At 42.4% G+C, this 27,204-nt stretch overlaps 2 protein-coding genes across 2 annotated transcripts in view; both read left to right on the top strand.

Moving 5' to 3' along the window:
* Positions 1–1,729: 1,729 nt before the first annotated feature.
* Positions 1,730–7,426, top strand: LOC110258923 (protein SMG8-like). Its single transcript, XM_021082209.1, is given in 5 exon segments — positions 1,730–2,901; positions 2,904–3,536; positions 4,131–4,276; positions 4,511–5,383; positions 6,916–7,426. Coding segments are annotated over 5 exon segments (2,979 nt in total). The 5' UTR covers positions 1,730–1,772; the 3' UTR covers positions 7,114–7,426.
* Positions 7,427–13,932: 6,506 nt separating this feature from the next.
* Positions 13,933–27,204, top strand: part of LOC100739561 (glycerophosphodiester phosphodiesterase domain-containing protein 1) — a 45,620-nt gene continuing 32,348 nt past the window's right edge. The window contains exon 1 of the mRNA XM_021082208.1: positions 13,933–14,229. Within this exon, the coding sequence (XP_020937867.1) occupies positions 14,088–14,229 (142 nt within the window). The 5' untranslated portion in view covers positions 13,933–14,087. The remainder of the gene's footprint in view (positions 14,230–27,204) is intronic.

Here is a 27,204-nt window from a genome sequence, read left to right as displayed (position 1 = left end):
TGTTTTTTTTTTTTGTTTTTTTGGTTTTTCTTTTTATCTTTTTAGGGCTGCACCCACAGCATATAGAGGTTCCTGGCCTAGGGATCGAATCGGAGCTACAGCTGCTGGCCTAAGCCACAGCTACAGCCACAGCAATGTCAGGTTCAGGCTGCGTCTGCACCTACACCACAGCTCACAGCAACGCCGGATCCTTAACCCACTGAGGGAGGCCAGGGATCAAACCTGTGTCCTCGTGGATGCTAGTCAGATTCATTTCCACTGAGCCATCATGGGAACTCCTTGAACATGTACATTTGCAAGAGTTACTTTAGTGTGTATATCTAGGATAGAACTGCTAGGTTATTAAGTATGCCTAGGGGTTCCCCTGTGGCACAGCACATTAAGAACCTGACTGTACTGGCTCAGGTCACTGTGGAGGTAAGGGTTCAATCCTGAGCCTGGCACAGTGGGTCAAAGGATCCAGTGTTCCTGCAGCTGCAACTTGGACATGATCCCTGGACCAGGAACTCCATATGAGGCAGGGTAGCCAAAAAAGAAAAAAAAAAAGTCTACAAATAATACATGTTGGAGAGGGTATAGAAAAAAGAGGGTATATCAAAAAAAGGAAGAATGAAATATTGCCATTCAAAGCAACATGGACTTATCCTACTGAGTGAAGACAAACATACCGTATCACTTATATGTGGAATCTAAAACATAACAAAATGAATTTATTTACAAAATAGAAACAGACACATAAATCAAACTTACGATTACCAAAGGGAAAAAAGGGGGAGGAATAAATTAGGAGTATGGGGATTAAGCGATACACACCACCATATATAAGATAGATAACAAGGATTTACTGTATAGCACAGGGAACTATATTCAGTATCTTGTAATAACCAATAATGGAAAATAATCAGAAAAAAAAAACATGTATACCTGAGTCACTTTGCTGTACACCTGAAATTAACACAATATTGTAAATCGCTATATTTAAATAAATCATTACTTATAGTGAAGAAAAAGAGGTGAGATGAGTGGGTGGGTGAGTAGTGGTATGTTAAAAAGAAAATAGGATATAGAAAAGATTAAGGTGTACAACAGGGGAGATCCCACAGTGGCACAGTAGGTTAAGGATCTGGTAGCTCCACTGCCACAGTTTTGGTTTGGGTTCCATCTCTGGCCCAGGAATTTCCATATGCCATGGGTGCGGCCAAAAAGAGGGGGGAAAGGGAAAAGATTAAAGCAAGAAAAAAACAAACAAAACAAAACACCCTGGTAAAATACGGTAACATTCACCTTCCTCTTTTGAGGAAGGACAGTTAATGAGGCCTGTTGCAGATGCTCTATAAGTTTTTGACAATATTAAATCTAGCGTAAGATGAATATAATTCCTCTTCCAAACAACATACTTCTGCCTTATCTTTCGCGTAATTATTGTCATTTTAGAATTGTCACACACTCTCTCCTTTTCACTAAGATGATTTTGTAACTTTCAATGCTCATTAAACGTGTTGTTTTTCCAGAACAAACAAAAACTAACTGCTTCCAAATGTTTTTCTGATATCTCAACTCCTATAGTTTATGGTTAAGGAAACTTTAAACCAGCTGAGGTGCAGGATTAGGTAAAACCTAGGTGAAAAACTAGGACAGCTGAAGCGCCAGGCGGAACCTAAAGTGAAAGTAGAAAGCAGAACTGAAGAAGCAGAGGACGGATTTCAAACGCGGACGAGAGCCGGTTGCGTTTACGGTGCGGACCGGAAGAACTCTAGAGTAGTCTCCGCACCATGGCGGGTCCTGTCAGCTTGCGAGAGCTTCTGATGGGCGCTTCAGCCTGGACAGGCGCTGAAAGTCCCGAGGGGTCCCCTACCGAGGGCGGTAGCAGCGCAGCTGGCGGACCAGAGCCTCCTTGGCGGGAGGATGAGATCTGCGTGGTGGGAATCTTCGGCAAGACGGCTCTGCGCCTGAATTCCGAGAAGTTTTCACTTGTGAACACGGTTTGCGACCGACAAGTCTTTCCCCTCTTTCGCCAGGAAGATCCTGGAGACTCGGGGCCTGGAATCAGGACCGAGGCTGGGGCCGTCGGGGAGGCTGGTGGAGCCGGGGACCCTGGGGCAGGTGCCGGTTCCGGGGATCCAGTTCGGGGAGGTGTAGCTGCCGCGGAAGGGAATCGAACTGAGCCAGGTTCCCAAGACTACAGCCTCCTGCAAGCCTATTACAACCAGGAAAGCAAAGTTCTGTATCTTCTTCTTACTTCCATCTGTGACAATTCCCAGCTTCTGCGGGCTTGCCGGGCCCTTCAGAGCGGAGAAGCGGGAGGCGGCCTCTCTTTACCTCATGCAGAAGCGCACGAGTTCTGGAAGCATCAAGAGAAATTGCAGTGCCTCAGTCTACTTTACCTTTTCTCCGTCTGTCATATCCTGCTTCTGGTCCATCCCACTTGTTCCTTTGACATCACTTATGATCGAGTATTCAGAGCCCTAGATGGACTGCGACAGAAAGTACTGCCCCTCCTCAAAACAGCCATTAAGGATTGTCCAGTTGGCAAAGACTGGAAGCTAAACTGCCGACCTTGCCCACCTAGACTCCTTTTCCTCTTTCAACTCAATGGAGCACTCAAGGTGGAACCCCCTCGGAACCAAGACCCAGCTCATCCAGACAAGCCCAAGAAGCATTCTCCCAAAAGGAGACTGCAGCATGCCTTGGAGGACCAGATCTATAGAATCTTCCGGAAGAGTCGTGTCTTGACTAATCAGAGTATCAACTGTCTCTTTACTGTGCCTGCCAATCAAGCTTTTGTGTACATAGTGCCTGGAAGCCAGGAGGAGGACCCAGTAGGCATGTTGCTGGACCAACTTAGAAGTCATTGTACTGTGAAGGACCCTGAATCTTTGCTGGTTCCTGCACCCCTTTCTGGGTCAGGCGATACCAGGTGATGAGGCAGCAGAGCCGACAACAGCTTTCTTTCCACATTGACACCAGCAGTTCCAGTTCTTCAGGGCAGCTAGTGGATTTCACTCTTCGGGAATTCCTATGGCAGCATGTAGAACTCGTCCTAAGCAAGAAAGGTTTTGATGACAGTGTGGGCAGAAACCCACAGCCTTCCCATTTTGAACTTCCTACTTATCAGAAGTGGATCTCAGCAGCTTCAAAACTATATGAAGTAGCTATTGATGGGAAAGAGGAGGACCTGGGATCTCCCACTGGGGAGCTAACATCTAAAATTTTAAGCAGTATTAAAGTCTTGGAAGGGTTTTTGGATATTGACACAAAATTCTCAGAGAACCGGTGCCAAAAAGCTTTACCCATGGCCCATAGTGCTTACCAGTCAAATTTGCCTCATAACTACACAATGACTGTCCATAAGAACCAGCTTGCCCAGGCTCTTCGAGTGTATAGTCAACATGCTAGGGGTCCAGCCTTTCACAAATATGCCATGCAGTTGCATGAGGACTGCTACAAGTTTTGGAGCAATGGCCATCAGCTCTGTGAGGAGAGGAGTTTAACTGATCAACACTGTGTGCATAAATTTCATTCACTACCTAAATCAGGTAGCTAAAATTTTCTCAGCATTTTGAGATCAAAACTTGGAACTGTGTGTTTATTCTTGTTTTAAGAGAGTTTGTTCACTCTGTATTGACATTTTAAAAAGACAGCCCTACAGAAATTTAGGTACATCAGATTTGAGTTTGTTCTGCTGCTGTGAAAAGAAAAATCATTTATGACTACTAGTTGTTTTCTTGTGTTTTAAGAATGAGCCCTAGGGAGTTAGTAAATGAGGACTACTAAATACCAAATAAATAACAAAGTTTCAGGAATTTCATATTAACATTTTTATTTTGGAGTTTTTGTTTAACTAAAATGAATATAGTCACTATGGTGATAAAATCTCCTTAGAAACCCTAAAGCTTTAGATTAAGAAATGTGTATGATTTCCTGTATTTTTGCCTGCTTCTTCTATTAGGTGTGTTTGGTCAAGTTTTTGTGTTTTTGGTGTTTTGGGTTTTTTTTTTTTTTTTTTCTTCTTCTTCTTCTTTCATTTCCAAAGAACTATTTGGAGAAATTTGGGGGTAAGATACAGTTGTATGCCAAGTATTTGTCTCTGAATTGTGTGTTTAAAATTAATAGTGACTTATATTTTCCAGGAGAAAAGCCAGAGGCTGATAGAAATCCTCCTGTGCTATATCACAACAGTCGAGCTCGATCCACTGGTGCGTGTAACTGTGGAAGGAAACAAGCACCTCGAGATGATCCCTTTGATATCAAGGCAGCTAACTATGACTTTTATCAGGTACGCTCCACATTTTTTTCTTCTTTCTCTTCCCTCTCTTTTGCTAACTACCATCTGAGTAAAAAAATATATTTTCAGAAGCAAAATATCTAGAAAAGTAAATGTGACTTACAGTGTTCTTTATATGTATCTATTTGCTTACCCATTAGCTGTTGAGCTTGCTTTTTAGAGTGAAAAATGTGTTGTTTTCCATGAAAAGGTCATAGGATTTTTTTTTTTTTCCTTCCTTCATAGCTTCTGGAAGAAAAATGTTGTGGAAAACTGGATCATATCAATTTCCCAGTATTTGAACCAAGTACTCCAGATCCTGCTCCTGCCAAAAACGAGTCATCTCCTGCCCCTCCAGATGCAGATGCCGATAAACTTAAAGAAAAGGAGCCTCAAACCCAAGGCGAGAGCACAAGCTTGAGTTTAGCTTTGAGTTTAGGCCAATCCACAGATAGTTTAGGTACTTATCCAGCTGATCCACAAGCTGGAGGAGACAATCCAGAAGTTCATGGTCAAGGAGAAGTAAAAACTGAGAAGAGACCAAACTTGGTTGATCGACAGGCATCCACAGTTGAATATCTCCCAGGCATGTTACATTCAAATTGCCCCAAAGGTCTCCTACCCAAATTCTCCAGCTGGTCTTTGGTTAAACTAGGTCCCGCTAAATCTTATAATTTTCATACTGGTTTGGACCAACAGGGCTTCATTCCAGGAACAAACTATCTTATGCCTTGGGACATTGTCATCAGGACTAGAGCTGAAGACGAAGGAGACTTAGACACAAATTCTTGGCCTGCTCCAAATAAAGCTATTCCTGGAAAGAGAAGTGCAGTTGTAATGGGAAGAGGGAGACGGCGAGATGACATAGCTCGAGCATTTGTGGGCTTTGAATATGAAGACTCTCGAGGTCGGAGGTTTATGTGCTCGGGACCTGACAAAGTAATGAAAGTTATGGGAAGTGGGCCCAAGGAATCAGCTTTAAAAGCCCTGAATAGTGATATGCCCTTATATATCCTGTCATCATCTCAGGGCAGAGGGCTAAAACCACATTATGCTCAACTTATGAGGCTTTTTGTTGTGGTTCCTGATGCTCCTTTGCAGATAATACTCATGCCTCAGGTAAGAAATACAACCCTTTTTGGCCTCACACAAACAAAAGTGCTGATGCTTGTTTTGATTATTTGAAAAAAGAACAGGGTATCAAACTAATTAAATGGGTCTTTGAGTTCCCTCGTAGTGCAGCTAGTTTAGGATCCAGTGTGGTCACAGCAGTGGCTTTGGTTGCCACTGTGACATGGTTTTGTTTTTGACAAAAACAAAAACGAACTAGCCTGGGACTTCCTTGGGTGTGGCCAAAGAAAAAAAAAGATCTTAATTTTATTTTATTTTATTATTTGTCTTTTTTTTTTTTTAGGGCCAACCCATGGCATATGGAAGTTCCCAAGCTAGGGGTCAAATTGAAGCTGCAGCTGCTGGCCTATGCCACAGCCACAGCAACTCGGGATCTGAGCCACATCTATGACTCACACCTCGCTCATGGCAACACTGGATCCTTTTGTCTTTTTTTGTTGTTGTTGTTGTTGTTGTTGTTATTGTTGCTATTTCTTGGGCCGCTCCGCAGCATATGGAGGTTCCAGGCTAGGGTTGAATCGGAGCTGTAGCCACTGGCCTACGCCAGAGCCACAGCAATGCGGGATCCGAGCCTCGTCTGCAACCTACACCACAGCTCACGGCAACGCCGGATCGTTAACCCACTGAGCAAGGGCAGGGATCGAACCCGCAACCTCATGGTTCCTAGTCGGATTCGTTAACCACTGCGCCACGACGGAACTCCAACACTGGATCCTTAACCCAGTGTTGAGACCTGAACAAGGCCAGGGATTGAACCCACATCCTCATGGATACTAACTGGGTTCATTGGTGACCCACAATGGGAATCTTAATTTTAACTACCTCTTATACCTAATATTCTATTTCTTGAAAAATAAATTGGAGGTGTGTTAATCAGGTCACATTATCAATTCACATCATTTGGTTAGAGGAAGAACCTGAAGTTCAAAATCTGTAGAGTGGCTCAGTGGATTAAGGATCCAGCATTGTGACTGCAGTGGTTTGGGTCTCTGCCGTGGTGCAGGTTCAGTCCCTGGCCCAGGAACTTTCACATGCCAGGGGTGCAGCCAAAAAGAAAAAGAAAAACACAATCTGTAGAGGGAGTTTCATCATGGCTTAGTGGAACCAAATCTGACTGGCATCCATGAGGATGCAGGTTCAATCCCTGGCTTCGCTCAGTGGGTTAAGGATCCAGTGTTGCCGTGAGCTGTGGTGTGGGTCACAGATTCGGTTCATATCCACATTGCTATGGCTGTGGTGTAGGCCAGCAGCTGCAGCTCTGATTTGACCCCCTAGCTGGGAACCTCCATATCTCCATATGCCACAGGTGCAGCCCTCAAAAAGACAAAAACAAAAACGAACAAAAAACCAAAAAACTGTAGTAAATCAGGATGATATTTGAGATTACTTAATGTAATATCAAATATGATTGGAGTGGTTTTGTGCTCTTTGAACTTATCCTTTGCTTAGGCATTTATCGTTCAGGTGTTTCTTACTGGAAAAAAAAAATGTTAAATGATTACATAACCTGTGTTTTCCAGGTTCAACCAGGCCCACCACCATGTCCAGTATTCTACCCGGAAAAACAAGAAATCACTCTCCCATCTGATGGCCTCTGGGTTTTGAGATTTCCTTATGCCTATGTGACTGAGAGAGGACCTTGTTTCCCTCCAAAGGAGAACGTGCAATTGATGAGTTACAAGGTGCTCCGTGGGGTTCTTAAAGCAATAACACAATGAATGCTTTCCAGCTAATACAGTCCTAAACTTGAGCTGGTTTTTGGTTTTGGTGTGTAGGGATATTTTTTGGTACGTGATACTGTGTTTTCTTGAACCCCAAATGTGTTTTTGTTACAGGAGTTCAGTATTTGGACAGTCATTGTTCCACTATTTCATGATATTGTTGATATTTATTGTAAATAGGGGTACAACTTCCTAATAAACATTACTTCTTCTAGAAAAGGACATAAAATATGTGATTGACACCTCTGTTTTCTCTTGTTTCTGTTTCATTGTCCGTAATAAAATGTATTTCTGGTATAGCCGAATGTCATATGATGTTGAGCCAGAGCTTTGTTTTTGCTAATATGATGTCTTAGCTGGGATTTCCTTAAGATAGTGCTCCTGAAATTATCTTGAAATCAAGATGATCCAGGAGTTCCTGTTGTGCCTCAGGGGTTAAGAATCTGAGTAGTAGCCATGAGGATGCAGGTTCCATCCCTGGCCTCACTCAGTGGGTTAAAGGATCTGGCATTGGAGTTTCCACTGTGACACAATGGAATCAGTGCCACTGTGCCCGGATCGGTGTTGCTGCAGCTGTGGTGTAGGCTGGCAGCTGCAGCTCCAATTTAACCCCTAGTCTGGGAACTTCCTAGACAGATGTGGCCATTAAAACAAACAAAAAAAGATGATCCAGTAGGTTATCTGGTAATGGCAAAAAAAATGTCCGTTGTTTGGTTTACAGTTCTGCTACCTGAGTTAGATTGTTTTCTTCTTACCATTTTATTCTTGGACTGTTGAAATACCATATATATGAACTCCTAAGTGATTCCAATTTTATCAATTCATATCCATTTTAACTTTCACCAGCATCAACATGATGGCACTGATATATTACTAATTAAGTATGCAGAATAAGTTAATATACCAAAATTCTAGTGTAATTGATTATAGTTTCCTAGACACATTGGTTTTGAAATGCTAAGCAAATAGAAATTGAGATTTTTGTCTTAGTGTATATGAAATGTAATATCTATTTAACACATCTTGCTGCCAGCTTAAAACAGTTACTTAGGTTTCAATTTTAAAATATATAGACAGGAGTTCTTGGAGGTCCCATTGTGGCTCAGAGTGTTAAGAACCCAACTAGTATCCATGAGGACCCAGGTTCAATCCAAGGCCTTGCTCCATGGGTTAAGAATCCAGAGTTGCTGCAAGCTGGGGGTAGATCACAAACACAGCGTGGATCCTGCACGCTATGGCTGTGCTGTAGGTCAGCAGCCACAGCTCCGATTTGACCCCTAGCCTGGGGACTTCCATATGCCACAGGTATGGCCTTAAAAAGAAAAAAATAAAATCTAAAGAGAGGAGTTCCTGTTGTGGAGCAATGGGATCAAAGTGTTTCTGCAGCACCAAGATGCAGATTTGAACCCCAGCCAGGCACAGTGAATTAAAGGATCCAGCATTGCCACAGCTGCAGTGTAAGTAGCAATTACAGCTTAGATCTGTTCCCTGGCCTGGGAACTCCATATGCTGTGGCCAAAATAAAATGAAATAAAATCTATAGAGAGAAACACATAATTGGAAACCAATTTAAAACTATAAATTAGGTGTGTTTTTTCTTCTTTTAGTTGGGTTCTTAACCTGATGAGCCACAACAGGAACTTCTAATTAGGTGTATTTTTATACCTATTCCATTGTAGTTTAATTAGGAGGAGAATCTGAACCAATATGAACATTATTATTATATTCTTCTTTCATTCCATCCTTTTTTTATCCTTTTCCTTTTTATCTATTATTCCTTTATATTAGTTTTAAAAATCACAATTACTTTTGTATTAGGCGTGGTTCTTGTCTGTTGCATTTGGGAAACATAGCTAGATTGTTCTGTAGGACATGTATTAATAGTTTTGTTTTGGAGTTCCCATTGTGACTCAGTGGTTAACAAATCCGACTAGGAACCATGAGGTTGCTGGTTCAATCTCTGGCCTTGCTCGGTGGGTTAAAGATCCAGCATTGCCATGAGCTGTGGTGTAGGTCGCAGACGCAGCTCAGATCCTGAGTTGCTGTGGCTTTGGCCTAGGCTGGCGGCTACAGCTCTGATTTGACCCCTAGCCTGGGAACTTCCATATGCTGCATGGGTGCCACCCTAAAAAGACAAAATAAAATAAAATAAAAATTGTAGGAAGTAAATAATATTTTATTTTTGAGTGCTTTTTTTTCTTCTTTAGCCAACTCACAGCACATGGAGTTCCCAGCCAGAGCTTGGATCAAGCCACAGTCCTGACTAAGCTGCAATTGTGGCAATGCCAGGTCCTTGACCCACTGTGCTGGGCTGGGGATTGAACCTGCTTCCCAGCATTCTCAAGATGCCACCAATCCTGTTGCGCCACAGTGAGAACTCCATGCCTACTATTCATAGGACTAGTATGGTAAATCTTATGAAGTATCTAATTTTTTATTTTTATTAAAAAAAATTTTTTTAGGAGTTCCTGTTGTGACACAGTGGAAACAAATCCAACTAGGAACCGTAAGGTTGTGGGTTCGATCCCTGGCCTCACTCAGTGGGTTAAGGATCTGGTTTTGCTGTGAACTGTGGTGTAGGTTACAGATGTGGCTCAAACCTGTCATTGTTGTGGCTGTGGTGTAGGCCAGCAGCTGTAGCTCTGATTAGACCCCTAGCCTGGGAACCTCCATATGCTGCAGGTGCAGACCCAAAAAGATTATTTTAGTGCCACACCCGCGGCATATGGAGGTTCCCAGGCTAGGGGTCAAATCAGAGCTGTAGCTGCTGGCCTACACCACAACCTCAGCAACTCAGGATCCAAGCCTCGTCTTCAACCTACACCACAGCTCAGGACAACACTGGGTCCTTAACCTGTATCTAATTTTTAAGATGACTTTGCATGTTGGTTTATTTAGAGTCACTTTCCCCTGCACTAACCTATGAGGCAGCTGTAGCACTGCTGGATATACTGTGCCAGGCCAAGGATCAAACCTTCATCCTGGCACTGCAGAGATGGCACTGATCCCACTGTGCCACAGTGGGAACTCCAAGAGTATAAATCTTGATTCTTTCTAAAACTATTGAAACTAGATAGATAGATAGACAGACAGACAGAGATACAGATATAGATAGATATATGTGTGTGTGTGTTTCTTTTTGGCCACCCCGTGGCATGTGGAGCTCCCAGGCCAGGGATCAGATTGGACCTGTAGTCATGACCTAAGCTGCAGCTGTGGCAACACCAGGTCCTTAACCCACTAGGGATTGTACCCAGGTCCCAGCACTGTCAAGATGCTGCCGATCCCATTGCACCACAGTGGGAGCTTCTGAATCATATATTTTTATTCCCTCTCTTGTTACATATTTTTTCATGTATTAAATTGTACTATACCAGTAGATTCAAGCCAAAAAGAATTGACTCCACCACTTACGAAACCTGACAATTTATTTAATCCTTGAGTGTTATTTTCCTGAAAATGGTAATAATTATTATTTCTCACAAAGGGTGGTTATGAGGATTGAGGAGAATACATAAATCTCCCACTAGAGGGACACATAGATAAATTCTTGATAATAATTACAATTTATCTTAAATTTACTTTTTTTTTTTTTTGTCTTTTCTAGGGCCTCACTCGAGGCATATGGAGGTTCCTAGGCTAGGGGTCTAATCAGAGCTGTAGCTGCTGGCCTATACACAGCCACAGCAACGCGAGATCTGAGCAGCATCTGTGACCTACACCACAGCTCATGGCAACACCGGATCCTTAACCCACTAAGCAAGGCCAGGGATCAAACCTGAAACCTCATGCTTCCTAGTCGGATTCGTTAACCACTGCGCTATAACGAGAACTCCTTAAGTTTACTTTTTAAAGTATCCTGTAAATCTTATAGCTCAGGAGTCTTTGTTCGTTTTAGTCCTACCTTTTATACTCAGGTAAACAGTGCCTTGTACACGTATCTGTGGGTAAGCACTATGACATATAGCATGTTTGTTAACTTGGTTTGTATCTTTCCTCTTGCATCTTTCTGTGGTCTTTTTAAAACTGGGTTTAGTTTTTGTTATTTAGTCTATGCTTTATATAAGAACAGCATAATTTTGCACAAATGCCAGCTAATAGTTTGATTGTTTTTAAATTTAATACTCTTTTTTGCTTTTTTAGGAATGCACCTGCAGCATATAGAGGTTCCCAGGCTAGGGGTCTAATTGGAGCTACAGCTGCTGGCCTGCAGCACAGCCATAGCAATGCCAGATCCTTAACTTACTGAGTGAGGCCAGGGATCAAGCATGTGTCCTCATGTTTACGAGTCAGATTCGTTTTCCACTGAGCAATGACAGAAACTCCTAATTTAATACTCTTAATAATGTTTATTGGCCTAAGTTGGCACAGCAGCTCATTAGGTTGATGTCTGGAGATAATTTGTTTTATGTCTTAACACTGTGTATTAATTTGTTAATGAGCCCGACTAGTATCCATGAGGATGCGGGTTTACTCTCTGGCCTCACTCAGTGGGTTAAGGATCCACTGTTGCCATGAGCTCTAAAAAGCAAAAAAGGGGGGTGGGCAAGACTATTTTCCAATCTTTCATTTTTCAGAAGATCAATACTGTCTTCTCCAACTCCTTGAATAAAAATTGGTGACATTGTGCATAGGCTTGAGGAAACTACTTAACCTCTTTGGATATCAGTTTTCTCTTTACAGTGAAACAGGCCAGTGATTTCTGATACTCTTTCAACATTTTCCCCCTACGATAATTGATTGCTTATGCTGACTTCCTTTTTTAGTTTAAATAATGTCTATTAAATTTGGAGGTCTCTTGTAAATTTCCCTCAAAATATGGCCTTCATCTTGGAAGATATCTCTCATCACATTGATGCAATTTTTAAAAAATTCCCAGGCTAGGAGTTCCCATCATGGCTCAGTGGTTAACGAATCCAACTGGGAACCATGAGGTTGTGGGTTCGATCCCTGGCCTTGCTCAGTGGGTTAGGGATCTGGTGTTGCTGTAAGCTGTGGTGTAGGTTGCAGACGTGGCTCGGATCCCGCGTTGCTGTGGCTCTGGCGTAGGCTGGCAGCTACAGCTCCGATTTGACCCCTAGCCGGGGAACCTCTATATGCTGCAGGAATGGCCCAAGAAACAGCAAAAAGACAAAAAAATAAAATAAAATAAAAAATTCCCAGGCTAGGAGTCAAATCAGAGCTGCAGCTGCTGGCCTACACCACAGCCACAGCAATGCTGGATCATTAACCCACTGAGCAAGGCCAGGGATCAAACCCGAATCCTCATGGACAGTAGCCGAGTTCGTTACCACTGAGCCACGACATGAATTCCTTTCTGCTACTTTTTAAAATCTAATGAAGGCCCTTGTTTTCAAGAATCCTCAAAATTTTATTTAATCCTCCTAGAGGAAGGTAGAATCTTTGATAAGTCATTAACAGAATGTGAGAGTTGGAAGCTCTCACTTAGTAAAAAAATAAATTAATAAATAAATTTTACAGATGAGGAAAAAAGAAAGAAATTCGCTTTAGGCCACAATCAAGAATTGCATGATTTTCCTTCTTTTTTTCTTTTTTCCAGCTTTTTAGGGCCACATCTAGGGCATATGGAGGTTCCCAGGCTAGGGGTCGAATCCGAGCTATAGCCGCCAGCTTACACCACAGCCACAGCAATGCAGGATCGGAGCCAAGTGTGTGACCTATACAGAGCTCACAGAAACGCAGGATCCTTAACGAACCATGAATCGAACCTGCACTGCAACCTCATGGTTTCTAGTCAGATTCCGTCCTGTGACCCAGGACAGGAATTCCCTAGAATCATATGATATTTAAACAGTCACTCTGCATTATATTTCTGTAGGAGACCGGTAGTTCTGGTCAAATGTTCACCCTCAGCCTGTGGCTAATACGTTTGCACTTCAATGTGGCTCTTAGAATTGTAGTAGTTTGGTTTGTGAGGATGAGTTTCCAGTCTTAGCAAGACTTTTACGTGATAGCCTGTAAGTCTGTTAAGGTTTCCTTTATTTATTTATTTATTTATTTATTTTTGTCTTTTTGCCATTTCCTGGGCCGCTCCCGCGGCATATGGAGGTTCCCAAGCTAGAGGTCTAATCGGAGATGTAGCCGCCAGCCTACGCCAGAGCCACTGCAACGCAGGATCTGAGCCACCTCTGCGACCTACGCCACAGCTCACCGGATTGTTAACTCACTGAGCAAGGAGCAAGGGCAGGGATCGAACCACAACCTCATGGTTCCTAGTCGGATTCGCTAACCTCTGCGCCACGACGGGAACTCCCTCGTTTCCTTATTTTAAAGGGACCTGTAAGTCAACAAATATTTGACTGCGTACCTATACAAGGCATGAGGTTTGCATTTTCACAGTGAAATGAGAGAGGAAAGGAGCTGTCCCTCAAAGACCTGACTGATAAACTAGGACCTTTTATGGTATATGTAACAGGAGGGAAAGTTCTCGCTTGGCTGAACAAATGAATGGGTACATGTTTTAGTAAGCTCCAAGTCCTCCATCGGTAACAGTTCTTTGCAATTTCTCGAGTAGGGGCTAAAGATGGACCCTGGTATCTTCCCTTTCTGATTTGGACTTTCTAATTATGTCAGGCCTTCCTGAAGGCGATCCTTGAATAGCCTTTCCTGTCGGAGTGACAGCGGAGGTACCGGCAGGTTTCCAAGCTTTCCCTCCTTTTGGAGCGCTGAGAGTCCTATCACAATGCTGAGGGACAATCGCTCGCTTCGGGACCTCCGCAGGCTCTTCCCAGCAGCGGAGCGCGCTTGCGTGCCGGAGCCCCTTTGTTGCTCGGCTGCCGGGGTCGGATGCGCCTGCGTAGTGAGCCGGCGCCGACAAGTGCGCTGCACCACCGGCACCGGCTGGGGGCGAGCAGACCTCGAGCAGCTACCGCCGCCGCCGCAGCCGTTGCGACGGTCTCAGCCGAGTTCAGAGGGCCAGGAGGTGGGAGACTTCCCACACGGTGGCTGAGATGTCGTCCTCCGCGGCTTTTTATCTTCTCTCTACCCTGGGAGGGTACTTGGTCACCTCCTTCTTGTTGCTCAAATACCCGACCTTGCTGCACCAGAGAAAGAAGCAGCGATTCCTCAGTAAACACATCTCTCACCGCGGAGGTGAGAGGGGTCCCCAAAACCCGATGGCGGAGGTGGGGGGAGGCTTCTTTTTCAGGCTGGAGCTGAGGGTCCTCCGCAAAAGGCAGGCGCGTGGAGATACGTGAGAGTTCGAGGAAGGATGGGCGTGTGTGGGTAGAGGGCTCCGCCGGAGGTGAAGGCACTGCGAAGGGGAAGACGTCTGAAGGAAGCAAGGAGTCTTGAGACAGAGCCAATAGAGGGATCTCTCGAGTGCCGCGATGTCAGGGGTTCTCACAAAGAGGAAGGACCAGGGTGAAAATGAAGGGTAGATGGAGCGGATGGAAGATGATCACAAGGTCTCTTCCTAGTAGCGAGGCACAAAGGTGGGAGCGTCGGGCCGAGCCGGGGGTACCCCGCCGGGGGAAACCGGGAGCAGATAGCTTCCAGACAGCCAGTGATGGGGCGAACTGCTTCCAGGGCTGAGAACTGCGTGAACCTGGAGCTTGCTGCTGCCCAGGCATCTGCAGTCCTTGGGGGGCCGGTCTCAATTCCACCCTCCGCCCCAAGCATGGTAGTTGAGAAAAGGGGAAACTGAGTCCCTGATCCGGGGTCACTTCCCAAGGTCACAATTAGAGCTCGGGCTGGACAGGGATAGGAACTGGAAAGTCCTGATTCCCCAGGCTCCGAACCTCGTACCTGTTTTTATTTTCTTTTTTTCCCCAACCCTACCTTGCACCCCGGCAGTGACACCTGGATTTTCAAAAGAAAAAGAAAAATTAGTTTATGACAGGACAGTATTGTTTGAAGAAAACAAAGAAGTTTCTTTTGGAACTGTGTCTTGCCAAAAGGAGCCTAGATAGTGTACCCTCTAATTTCCCAAGCAGCAGGCCAAATCTTTGCCTCTTCATTATTGTGTAATAATGTGTCTTTATTTCATTTTAAGCATGCTGTATAAAATGTTGTGAAATTGAATTATTTCAATCAGTTTTAGCTGTTCTTTCAAGATGACTTACTAGGTTAAAATTGCTTAGAATTTACAGTCTAATACTTGAAATGGTAAATTCTAGTTTACAGGCTACAACTTGATTTAGTAACATGACTCCTTTTCTAATAAGAATTGGTCAGAATAAGGTTTTACGTATCACATAAGTACATTAGCATTTTTCTTTATAATCTGTTTAGTTTTATCAGACACAGTACTAAAGAATGACTTGAGTATGCTGTATGCTGTCTCCCACTTTTTTTTTTTTTTTTTTTTTTTTTAGCTTTTTAGGGCCACACCCACGGCATGTGGAGGTTAGGCTAGGGGTCAAATCGGAGCTGTAGCCGCTGGCCTATACCACAGCCACAGCAACATGGGATCCAAGCACGTCTGCAGCCTACACCACAGCTCACGGCAGTGCTGGATCCTTAACCCACTGAGTGAGGCCAGGGATCGAACCTGCAACTTCATGGTTCCTGGTAGGATTGTTTCCACTCTACCACAACGGGAACTCCACTGTTTACCACTCTTGAAAAGCATCAGTGGTTTTAATGGATCTATCACCAGCTAAATGCCATGCTATTTCTTACTTGGTTTATCTGTATTTTAATAGATTCAAAATTAAACTGTAGGATGAGTATGACAACTAATGTGCCTTCAACTGCTAAAGCCGAAAACCAAATTTTAGTGTTTGAGTTGTTGCCATAGAAATGATTTTCAGTGGTTGTAGTCCTATTCTTGAGATAGGAAGGAAAACAAAAACAAAACTAGATCCTCTAAAAACCTATCTAAACCACCCTTAGGGGTAATCTAGATTTTATTTTAGAAGAAATAATCTTGTTAACTCTGCAGACTTGAAATCCGTTTACCTGTAGTAAGTTCCTGTGTTGGTTTAATAGCTTTTGTTGAGGATGCCACCAAGTAATACAGTTGAATCCAGAGTGATAGAGGATGTGTTTACTAAAAAACACTTTGTAGCTCAAGATACGAAGTTTCTGGAAAATAATAGAGTAGCAAGAAGTCAGCTCATTGCTTACTTTTTTCTCTAGGGCACTGATAACAGCAATCTGTCTTATTTGTGCATATCTCTCCATGCATATCACTGACATTTAGGCTAATTCTTTTTTTCCCTAACTCCACATTCATTCAGGTAAACCAGATATATGACCTTTCCAAGATTGAAATATTGATCATCATATGTGTATAAAGTATATACACACTTGAATGGCTGTAACTTGAATTTTTTTTTTTTTTTTTTAGTGAGGCAATTAGGTGATTATTTAAAGAGAGAAGAGAAGTGCAGAGAAAATACAGAAAACAGGAGGGGTTGGGAGTGGAAAGGGAGAGATAAAGACACAGACAGTAAGAAGTTCCCGGCAGGGCGCAGTGGTTAACGAATCCGACTAGTAACCATGAGGTTTTGGGTTCGATCCCTGCCTGGCCTTGCTCAGTGGGTTAAGGATCCGGCGTTGCCCTGAGCTGTGGTGTAGTTTGCAGACATGGCTCGGATCCCGCCTTGCTGTGGCTCTGGCGTAGGCAGGCAGCTACAGCAGGCAGCTACAGCTCCGATTCAACCCCTAGCCTGGGAACCTACATATGCTGCGGGAAGCGGCCCTAGAAAAGGCAAAAAGACCAAAAAAAAAAAAAAAAAAAAAAAAAAAGACAGAGAAAGAGAGGAAGAGCTATAACTTGAAACTCTTAATGTGTGTGCTATATTATATCTGCTATAAAAACATTATCACCTGAGTCAGATTCTGGACCTACCATTAGCTAATCTTGGGACTAAGCCTCAGTTTTAGTTTCCTTATCTCGAGATGAAGGCCTTTTACCTTGTGCTCTTTGTTGGGTTGTTATGAGGATTAGTTATACAGAAAGGACTTTGGAAATTGTTTAGAAATATAAGCATGGATACAGGGAGTCACGTTCATATTTTGCAATGAAAACTTTGAGTTGAGTAAGAAGAAATGAGATCACCCTACACTTAATGTTTTCAAAGTTTTTATTTGTTTGTTTTTTGCTGCACCCGAGGCAGGAGCAACCTGAGCTGCAGCAGTGACAACACCACCTTGAACTGGTGGCTCCACAGAGACAAGTCAGATCATTAACCCACTGTAGCACAGTGGGAACTCCAAGAAGGAACGTCTTTACCATAAAAGTTTCTACATTTTATTTTCCTTACACTAGAGAGAAGCCAGATCCCCAGTTTACCACGCCACAAACTCAAAGTTTCAATGAACATTGGTGCCTTTTGCTAAGACTGATTGTCCTTCAAAGTAGAAAATACTCTCCATGTTTCAAAAATTAAATTCTGTAGGCCTGCTTTGTTCTTACCTGTTTAAAGCATACATTGTATTACATTATATTGTAATAGGATATATTAATATACCTGCTTCCCTTACTAGACTGTGGGTTCCTCCAGGGCAGATTTCAGATATTATTAATGCTTGGTTCTCTAGCCTCTAGTACAGATCCCAATATCCATTTAAAATAATAACTTATTGTCTAACTAATTATCTACTGTGTGCTAGATACTTTCCCTGGGGTTTCCTTATCTTTTTGACCAAACAACGCTTTTGGTACCTACAGTATATTGATGAAATACCAATAGGACCAAAGTTAGATCTTTTGGATTAGATCAAGAGCAAGCAATACTCTCAAAAGGCTATTTTTTGTAATTTCTCTATGAAATTATGAACTTTATTAATATTCTTCCAGTGTTCATAAATGACTCATGTTCATTGTAGAAAAGTTGATTTGTTTCACTCGGAAAGAAAAAAAGAAAAAAAATAGTTCCTAGAACTCACCATCCAGATATAAAGTCTGTTAACATTTTGAAGTATGTCCTTTAAGTACATGTTTTACTACATTTGGAGTCATACTGTAAATACACTAATTTCAGATGCCCACTGAACTAACTAGGGATAGGATAGCAGGGAAATTACTTTAATACTCCCTAATCTATCTCTGTGGGCCAATTGAGTTAAGTAATAGGCTTTTCAAAAAGAGATGTGTTTGTTATGCTTCAGTGGTCGAAGAATTTTATAAAATCACCAACGGATAAAATCCTCACCTTGGGAGTTCCTGTCATGGCACAGCGGTTAACGAATCCGACTAGGAACCATGAGGATGGGGTTTCGATCCCTGGCCTTGCTCAGTGTGTTAAGGATCTGGTATTGCCGTGAGCTGTGGTGTAGGTTGCAGATGTGGCTCGATCTGCCATTGCTGTGGCTCTGGCATAGGCTGGTGGCTACAGCTCCAATTCAACCCCTAGCCTGGGAACCTCCATATGCTGCAGTTGCAGCCCAAGAAATGGCAAAAAAAGACAAAAAAAAAAAAAAATCCTCACCTTGGAGTTCCCATCATGGCTCAGTGGAAACGAACCCAACTAGCATCCATGAGGATGCAGGTTTGATCCCTAGCTTCGCTCAGTGGGTTAAGGATCTGGCCTTGTGATGAGCTATGGTGTATCAGGTAGCAGATGCAGCTTGGATCTGATGTTGCTGTGGCCGTGGCATAGGCCAGCGGCTACAGCTCCAATTCAACCCCTAGGCTGGGAACCTCCATATGCTGTGGGTATGGCCCTAAAAATACAAAACAAACAAACAGACCCTCACCTTCCCTCCTTATCTTTCTCCCTTGGTCTCAAGGCATCCTGCCACAGATCAGTTTGGCAAGTGATAAGTTTGAGGATAAGTGTTGCTCATGCATAATGGCTACTTCTTGGTCTTATAATTGAATTGGTTGTTCAAGGAGGAAATTGAGGCATCAATTTGAGTCTCAAGAGTGTCACTGGGAATACCATTTTGCAGTTTCACCCTGAAACCTGTGCTCCACATCAGGGTATTAATTCTTTCTCTTCAGCTTTTCTTCTTTCTTTCTCATTCATATTTTCAGGGAAGTCTTCTTTACTTGTCAATGAAGACTTTTTTTTTTCCAACTGGCGTGCTAATTCCTACTGATATCTTATTAACATTGGAGTAATTTAGGGAGTTGCTGTCGTGGCTCAGTGGTAACGAACCTGACTAGTATCCATGAGGTCAAAGGTTCAAACCTTGGCCTCGGTCAGTGGGTTAAGGATTGGGTGTTGCCATGAGCTGTGGTTAGGTTGGCAACTACATCTCTGATTTGACCCCTAGCCTGGGAACGTCCATATGACACTGGGGCAGCCCTAAAAAGACAAAAAAAAAAAAAAAAAAAAGAGAGTAACTTGTCATTTAATTAATAGTATTTTCCTGCTTAATAAAGCAAAATAAAATGTACATACTTATTTTCAGCAATAACTATACATGTAACTTAAACTGTATGCAAAGTTTGAAAAACTAAATTTCATTACCGAAAAATTTGAAATTATGGCAAGATATATAAAAACCCACTTATCATTGAAAAGAGTATACATGTGGTGATTAATTGGTAAAGGCTGTCTTTGTATTAATATACACTTTGAATATCATTTTTATGGGGTTCCTGCTGGGTTAAGAATTCCAAAACTGCAGTGGCTCAGGTCGCTGTGGAGGCACAGGTTTGATTACTGCCCAGTGCAGTGGGTCAAAAGATCCACTGCAGCAGCTGTGGCATAATTCACAGCTGTGGCTTGGATTCAGTCCTAGCATTTCATTAATATTTGAAATATAGAAATAATTCTGCAGCATTCCTGGGGTCCCATACTGAGAAATGTCCTTTTGTATATACCATCTCTAGTCCTTATAAGCTCTTCATGCTCTTTTTTTTTTTTCTTTTTTGGGCCACACCCGAGGTATATGGAAGCACCCAGGCTAGGGGTCAAATCAGAACTGCAGCTGCTGACCTACACCACAGCCACAGCCACAGTAACAAAGGATCCAAGCCTCCTCTGTGACTTACATCACAACTCATGGCAGTGCCAGAACCTTAACCCACCAAACAAGGCCAGGGATCAAACCCTATTCTTCATGGATCCTAGTTGGGTTCTTAACCTGCTGAGCCACAAGGGCAACTCCTAAGCTCTTTATGCTCTTATAGAAATCATATATACTGTTGTCAAGTTGCAGTATAAATGTTGAATGAATGGATTTAGAAATGAAGAAGGAACTTTATTGCTTTATTTACTGAATAACTCCATTTTGAGAGAGGATTATATCTTCAAATACTAAAAATTTTTTTTTAATTGGAGTTTCCATTGTGGCTCAGTGGTAACAAACCCAACTAGTATCCATGAGGGCTTGGGTTCAATCCATGGCCTCACTCAGTGAGTTAAGGATCTGGCATTCCCAAGAGCTGTGGTGTGGGTTGCAGACATGGTTCAGATCCCGAGTTGCTGTGGCTGTGGCTGTGGTCACATTCAATCCCTAGCCTGGGAACCTCCATATGACGCAGGTATGGCCCTAAAAAAGGTACATTTTATTTGCAATAAACGATCTTTCCAATATCAGAAAATATCTAATTTTGAAAGTTGTTCTTTTTTTCTTCTTCTTTTTTGGCTACCCAATGGCACATGGAATTCCTGGGCCAGGGATCAGATCCAAGTAGCAGTTGTCATTTCAAGCCACAGCTGTGGCAAAATGGGATCCCTAATCCGATGTGCCGGGCCAGGGATCGAACCTTTGTCCCAGCGCCCCCAAGACACTACCAATCCTGTTTCGCTACAACGGGAACTCTGAAAGTTGTTCTTTTGTGGCTGGTGGACGTTGTCATTTTTGTCATTGGTTTTGTAAACATCACACATAGGCATACATATAGCATGTAAACAAAAGATGTTAATGGTGGTTGGAGCATAACTGTAAAACAACTCTACAATTTTATTGAACGTTTATTGGTATATAAAACATTTGGGGAGCTCCTGTGGTGGCTCAGCAGGTTAAGAACCCACCAGAGTGTCTGAGAGGATGTGGGCTCCATCCCTGGCTGCACTCAGTAGGTTAAGGATCCTGTGTTGCTGTGGCTGTGGTATATGCTGGCAGCTGCAGCTCTAATTTGACCCCTAGCCTGAGAACTTCCATGTGCCACAGGTGTGGCCCTAAAAAGAAAATTACAAAAGTATTTGGGGGGTAAAAAGCCAACTAAAGAGATATTTCTTTCCTTTACAGCATTTAAATCTAAAGATGCAAAGGAATGTTTCCTTTACTTTTCCTATCCTAACAGAATTTAACCAATCACAGAGTAATTATGAAGCACTATGTAAGAGGAAACATTAACATAGAATAAAAATTTGGGAAGTGTAGTTTTGTGTAGTATTGGGAAGTGAAGCTTTCTCAAAGAAGTGAAAAATGTAAACTAGTGAAGAGAGAGGCGGGGGGACATAAGAAGAGAAATTATGAACAAATTGTGTTAGGACAGCATGTAAAATCTATGATACTCATTCTCTTCCACATTTCATAATTCATTTCATAACTAAAATTAAACTTGTTTACATGTAGAATGTTATTTGCAAAGCCAGGCCTTAAGCTGCTTATTGAGGGAAAAGAAAAATTTAATGGCAAACATGCTCTATGAATGAGATGATGATAATTGGAAAGAGAAGAAATTCAAATCATTTCATGAAAGAAGAGCTATCACCAAAGAAATCCTTGGAGAGGAATGGCATGCTTTTAAATTAGTCCCTTAGTTACTCTCCAGGTTTTTACCATATGAATCTAACAAGTAACTTATGACTCCGTTAAATTGAAATAAAGTGCCGTAGGAATGGCAGCATAGAAACTGCAGCATATTGTGGTAAAAAGGGTAGGATCTGAAGTCATACTGCTTATGCTTGAACTAGTTCCCCTTGTTGGTTACGTGACTTTACCCCAATTTTTTTTCTGGAGATGGTAGTACTTGCCGTGGTTCTGGACACTTTAATGAAATAATATATAAAATACTAAGCACAGTATCTAGCTTCTATTAATTTTATTTATATATTTATTTATTTATTTATTATTTTTTGTCTCTTTGCCTTTCCTAGGGCCGCTCCTGAGGCATATGGAGGTTCCCAGGCTAGGGGTCCAATCGGAGCTGTAGCCACTGGCCTACACCAGAGCCACAGCAACTTGGGATCCAAGCTACATCTGCAACATACACCACAGTTCACGGCAACGCCAAATCCTTAACCCACTGAGCAAGGCCAGGGATCGAACCCGAAACCTCATGGTTCCTAGTCGGATTCGTTAACCACTGCGCCACGACAGGAACTCCTAGCTTCTATTAATTATTAATATCTTGACTACCTTTTAAGCATTTGATTTAATTAATTGATTGATTAATTTTTGGCTGTGCCTGTGGCATGCAGACAGAAGCTCCCTGGCTGGGGTCAAACCCATGCCACAACAGCAGCTCAAGCCACAGTTGGATCCTTAACTTCCTGAGCCACCAGGGAATTCTCATGTCTTATTTTGTACTGGCTATTAATTTTATAAACTTATAAAGTAGATCAAAGATCTTAAGTAATAATATTTGCATGCTTAAGCCATTAGGTTTAAAATGAATTAAAATGATTGTGGGGAGTTCCCGTTGTGGCTCAGTGGTAATGAACCCAACTAGTATTCATGAGGACATGGGTTCAATCCCTAGCCTTGCTCAGCGGTTTAAGGATCCAGTGTTACCTTGAGCGGTGATGTAGCCCACAGACGAGGCTCGGATCTGGTGTTGCTGTGGCTGTGGCAGAGCCGGTAGCTATAGCTCCAATTTGACCCCTAGCCTGAGAACTTCATACACCGCAGGTGTGGCCCTAAAAAAAATGTGGAAAGCAGACATAAAAGACAAACAGAACTTTAGTGTAAATATTAGTAACAAAAATTATATTAACTATGGGGAAATGTTTTTTCAGGGTTCTGAATCTCTAGTTTATATTTTTCCTAACTCCTTTCCCTCAAAACAAAAAGATTAAGCAGTAAGTATCTTTGAACTTTTTTTTTTTTTTGGTCTTTTTAGGGCCACACTCATGGCATATAGAAGTTCCCAGGCTAGAGGTTGAATCAGAGCTGCAGCTGCCGGCGTACACCACAGTCAAAGCAACTTGGGATCCAAGCTGGATCTGCAACCTACACCACAGCTCGTGGCAACACTGGATCCTTAACCCACTGAGCAAGGCCAAGGATGGAACCCAGGTCCTCACGGATACTAGTCAGGTTCGTTACCACTGAGCCACAACCGGAACTCCTCTTTTGAACTTTATAATGCGGCACATTTCAAGCATCTACCAAAGTGGAAAGACTCCATTACCCGGGAATTCCCATCATGGCGCAGCAGAAATGAATCCAACTAGGAACCATGAGGTTGGGGGTTCGATCCCTGGCCTCACTTGGTGGGTTAAGCCTCTGACATTGCTGTGGCTGTGGTGTAGGCTGGCAGCTGTAGCTCCAATTGGACCCCCCTATCCTGGGAACCTCCATATGCTGAGGGTGCGGCCCTAAGGAAAAAAAAAAAGAAAAAAAAAAAAAGACTCCTATTACCCAGATAAAATTGTCAACTCATACCCAGTCTTGTTTCATCTGTATCCCTGCCCATTCTTCTCACTTGGAGTATTTTCAAACGGATTTCATATCATTTCAAACTTAATAAATATTTATTGACACTTTTGTGGAAGATTCTAATACATGTGTATTACAAAGCCCTTGTTATTGGAATTTGAGATAGCTAATAAATAATGCTGCTTACTTTTTCTTCCCAAGTTGGGAACCAACTTAGAAATAAAATGTATGCATCAGAAAGTAAAGATAAAAGTATTTACTTTATTACTAATAGAGCTGAATTTGGACTCTGTAATGCCCCCTCTGAATTAACACTAAAACCAGAGGCCTTTTCTTTGCATTGGCAGGGCCTGCCCTGGCAAACTTTCTGCATAAATGAGCAGAAATTTTGTTCCTTCTGAGGGTAGGCAGTCCAAATTAAGAGGACTGTGAAGGATTGAGTTACAGACAAACAGCTCTTTCTCCTATGTCATTTCTGCTCCCATTGTGAGGACTATATGAGGGAATAAAGAAGGGTTAAGAGTGTTTTTTAGTTTAGGGATAGCATACATGAAGTAACACTGACCTTAAGTGTACAGCTTAATTTTTTTTTTTTTTTGGCTTTGACTATGGCATGCAGAAATTCCTGGGCCAGTGATCAAACCCCAGCCAGAGCAGTGACCCAAGCCACAGCAGTGACAATGCCAGATCCTTAACCTACTAGGCCACCAGGAAACTCCTAATTTTATTATTTATTTATTTATTTGGTCTTTTGTCCTTTTAGGGCCGCACCTGCAGCATATGGAGGTTCCCAGGCTAGGGGTCTAATCAGAGCTATTGCCGCTGGCCTACACCACAGCCACTGCAACGGGGGGTCCTTAACCCACTGAGCAAGGCCAGAGATCAAACCTGAAACCTCATGGTTCCTAGTCGGATTCATTAACCACTGAGCCATGATGGGAACTCCCTGGATACTCTTAATCAAAAAAAAAAAAATGTGTGCATACATCCAAGTAGTCATTACTTAGATCAAGATATGGAACACTTCTAGAATCCCATAAGATTCCCTTGGTTCCCTTCCCAGTCTGTCCTCCTCCATTCCCATAGGTGACCACCTCTCTGACTTTTGTCATCATTGATGATTTAAGACCGTGGTTTTCAAAGTGTGGTCTGTGGACTCCTGGGAGTCCCTGAGACCTTTCATGGTTCTAAAAGGTCAAAAAAATTTTCAGGAGTTCCCGTCGTGGTGCAGTGGTTAACGAATCCAACTAGGAACCATGAGGTTGCGGGTTCGGTCCCTGCCCTTGCTCAGTGGGTTAACGATCCGGCGTTGCCGTGAGCTGTGGTGTAGGTTGCAGACGCGGCTCGGATCCCGATTTGCTGTGGCTCTGGCGTAGGCCGGTGGCTACAGCTCCGATTCAACCCCTAGCCTGGGAACCTCCATATGCCGAGGGAGCGGCCCAAGAAATAGCAACAACAACAACAACAAAGAGACAAAAAAAAAAAAAAAATTTTTTTCATAAGACATTACCTACATTTTTACCTTGTTAACATTTGTGCTGATGGTTCAGAAGCAGTAGTGGGTAAAAGTAGTGTTGCTTTAGCATGAATAAAAATACTGGTAGGGGGAGTTCCCATTGTGGCTCAGAGGAAACAAATCGTCTAGTATCCATGAGGATGTGGGTTCGATCCCTGGCCTCACTCAGTGGGTTAAGGATCCGGTGTTGCCATGAGCTGTGGTTAGGCACAGACATGGCTTGGATTCTGCATTCCTGCATTGCTATGGCTCTGGTGTAGGCTGGCAGCTGCAACTCTGATTAGATCCCTAGCCCGGGAACTGCTAGATGCCTAGGGTGCAGCTGTAAAAAGAGGGGAAAAAAAAAAAGAAAATACTGGTACCAAATGTATTTGTTGCCATTGTATTTTTCACAGTCATGCACTCACTTTTTTTTTTTTTTTCAAGCCGGTTTCACATAATAACTTTGATGGGGGTTTCCTGGTGGCCTAGAGGTTAAGGATCTGACATTGTCTCTGATGTGGCTCAGGTCACTGCTGCGGTGTGGATTGGATCCCTGGCCCCAGGAACTTATGAATGTCATGGGCATGGCCAAAATAAAAAAGAAAAAGAAAAAAGAAAATCTTTGATGTATTAGTAAAAATTGATAATTTTATTAAAGTTCAATCCTTGAATACAGGTAACTTGTAATATTTATGTAACAAAATTGGGAGTACACAAAAAGCACTTTTGCTGCATACCAAAGTATGATTATGGTTGTCTTGAGGAAAAGCACTTATGCAATTGCTTGAATTCTGAGCTGAATTAACCTTTATTTTTTCCAAAGAACACCATTTTTACTTGAAAAATGGAGTGAAAAACTGCTTGTTCAGACTTAAGTATTAGGCAGATATGTTCGTGAAAATTAATAAAGTGAGTCTGTCATTAGAAGGAATATAATCTAGCTGCCTTCTAATAAAGCAGTTCCAATGATTAAATTTGAGCTTTCAAGCAAGAATTAGACTTTTGAAAAACTTGTACCATCCACTGTGAGCTTGGTAGCTTTCCAGTTCTTAAGATTTTCCTGATGATATCAGGTATTAATGAATGTGATTTTAAAAAAATATTTTATACAAAAAATATTTTATAATGAAATGTGTTGATACTTAGAAGATCAGCATAATTCAGTGAATCAATATTTTCTGAAAACCAATTCATTATATTATAAAACTATGCATGAGTGAAAGGTCCAGTCAAACTTCAAGGTGGACCAATCAGTGTTTATGTGTGAAACAGTCATTGACATGGTTCAAACTCCACATTGCGACTAACTTTTAAGAATCTGCCATTTATTGAATTTTGGTGCAGTTTCAAAGAAGAATCTTTATTTATTTATTTATTTATTTGTCTTTTTGCCATTTCTTGGGCTCCTCCTGCGGCATATGGAGGTTCCCAGGCTAGGGGTCGAATCGGAGCTGTAGCCACCGGCCTACACCACAGCCACAACAATGAGGGATCCAAGCCACGTCTGCAACCTACACCACAGCTCACGGCAACACTGGTATCGAAGGCCAGGTATCGAACCCGAAACCTCATGAACCCAAAACCTCATGGTTCCTAGTTGGATTCCTTAACCACTGCGCCACGAGGGGAACTCCTCAAAAAAGAATTTTTTTTCAAACTATCTGTGTGAGGGTTAATATGTATGTATGAAGCAGATATGAGAATCTAGCTGCCTTTTATTAAGCCAGGCATTAAAGAGATTTGCAAAAATGTAAAACAATGCCATGCTTAGCGTTAAGGTTTTTGGTAGGTAGTTATTTTTCATAAAATGTTATGTTAACATGTAGTGGATTTACTGCTGTCATCTTCATATAGATAATTTTTTTAAATTTAGAAGTCAATTTCAAATAAGTAATTTTTTGCTTTTTAGGGTCACACCCATGGTATATGGAAGTTCCTACGCTAAGCGTTGAATGGAGCTGCCAACCTAAGCCACAGCCACAGCAACTCGGGATCTGACCCATATCTGTGACCTACATCACAGCTCATGGCATCACCTAATCCTTAACACACTGAGTGAGGCCAGGGATCGAACCCGAGTCCTCATGGATACTAGTTGGGTTTATTACTGCTGAGCC

Source organism: Sus scrofa, unplaced genomic scaffold (genome assembly GCF_000003025.6).
Source record: "Sus scrofa isolate TJ Tabasco breed Duroc unplaced genomic scaffold, Sscrofa11.1 Contig565, whole genome shotgun sequence".
Classification (NCBI taxonomy): Eukaryota; Metazoa; Chordata; class Mammalia; order Artiodactyla; family Suidae; genus Sus; species Sus scrofa.
This window is presented reverse-complemented; position numbering and strand designations above follow the sequence as displayed.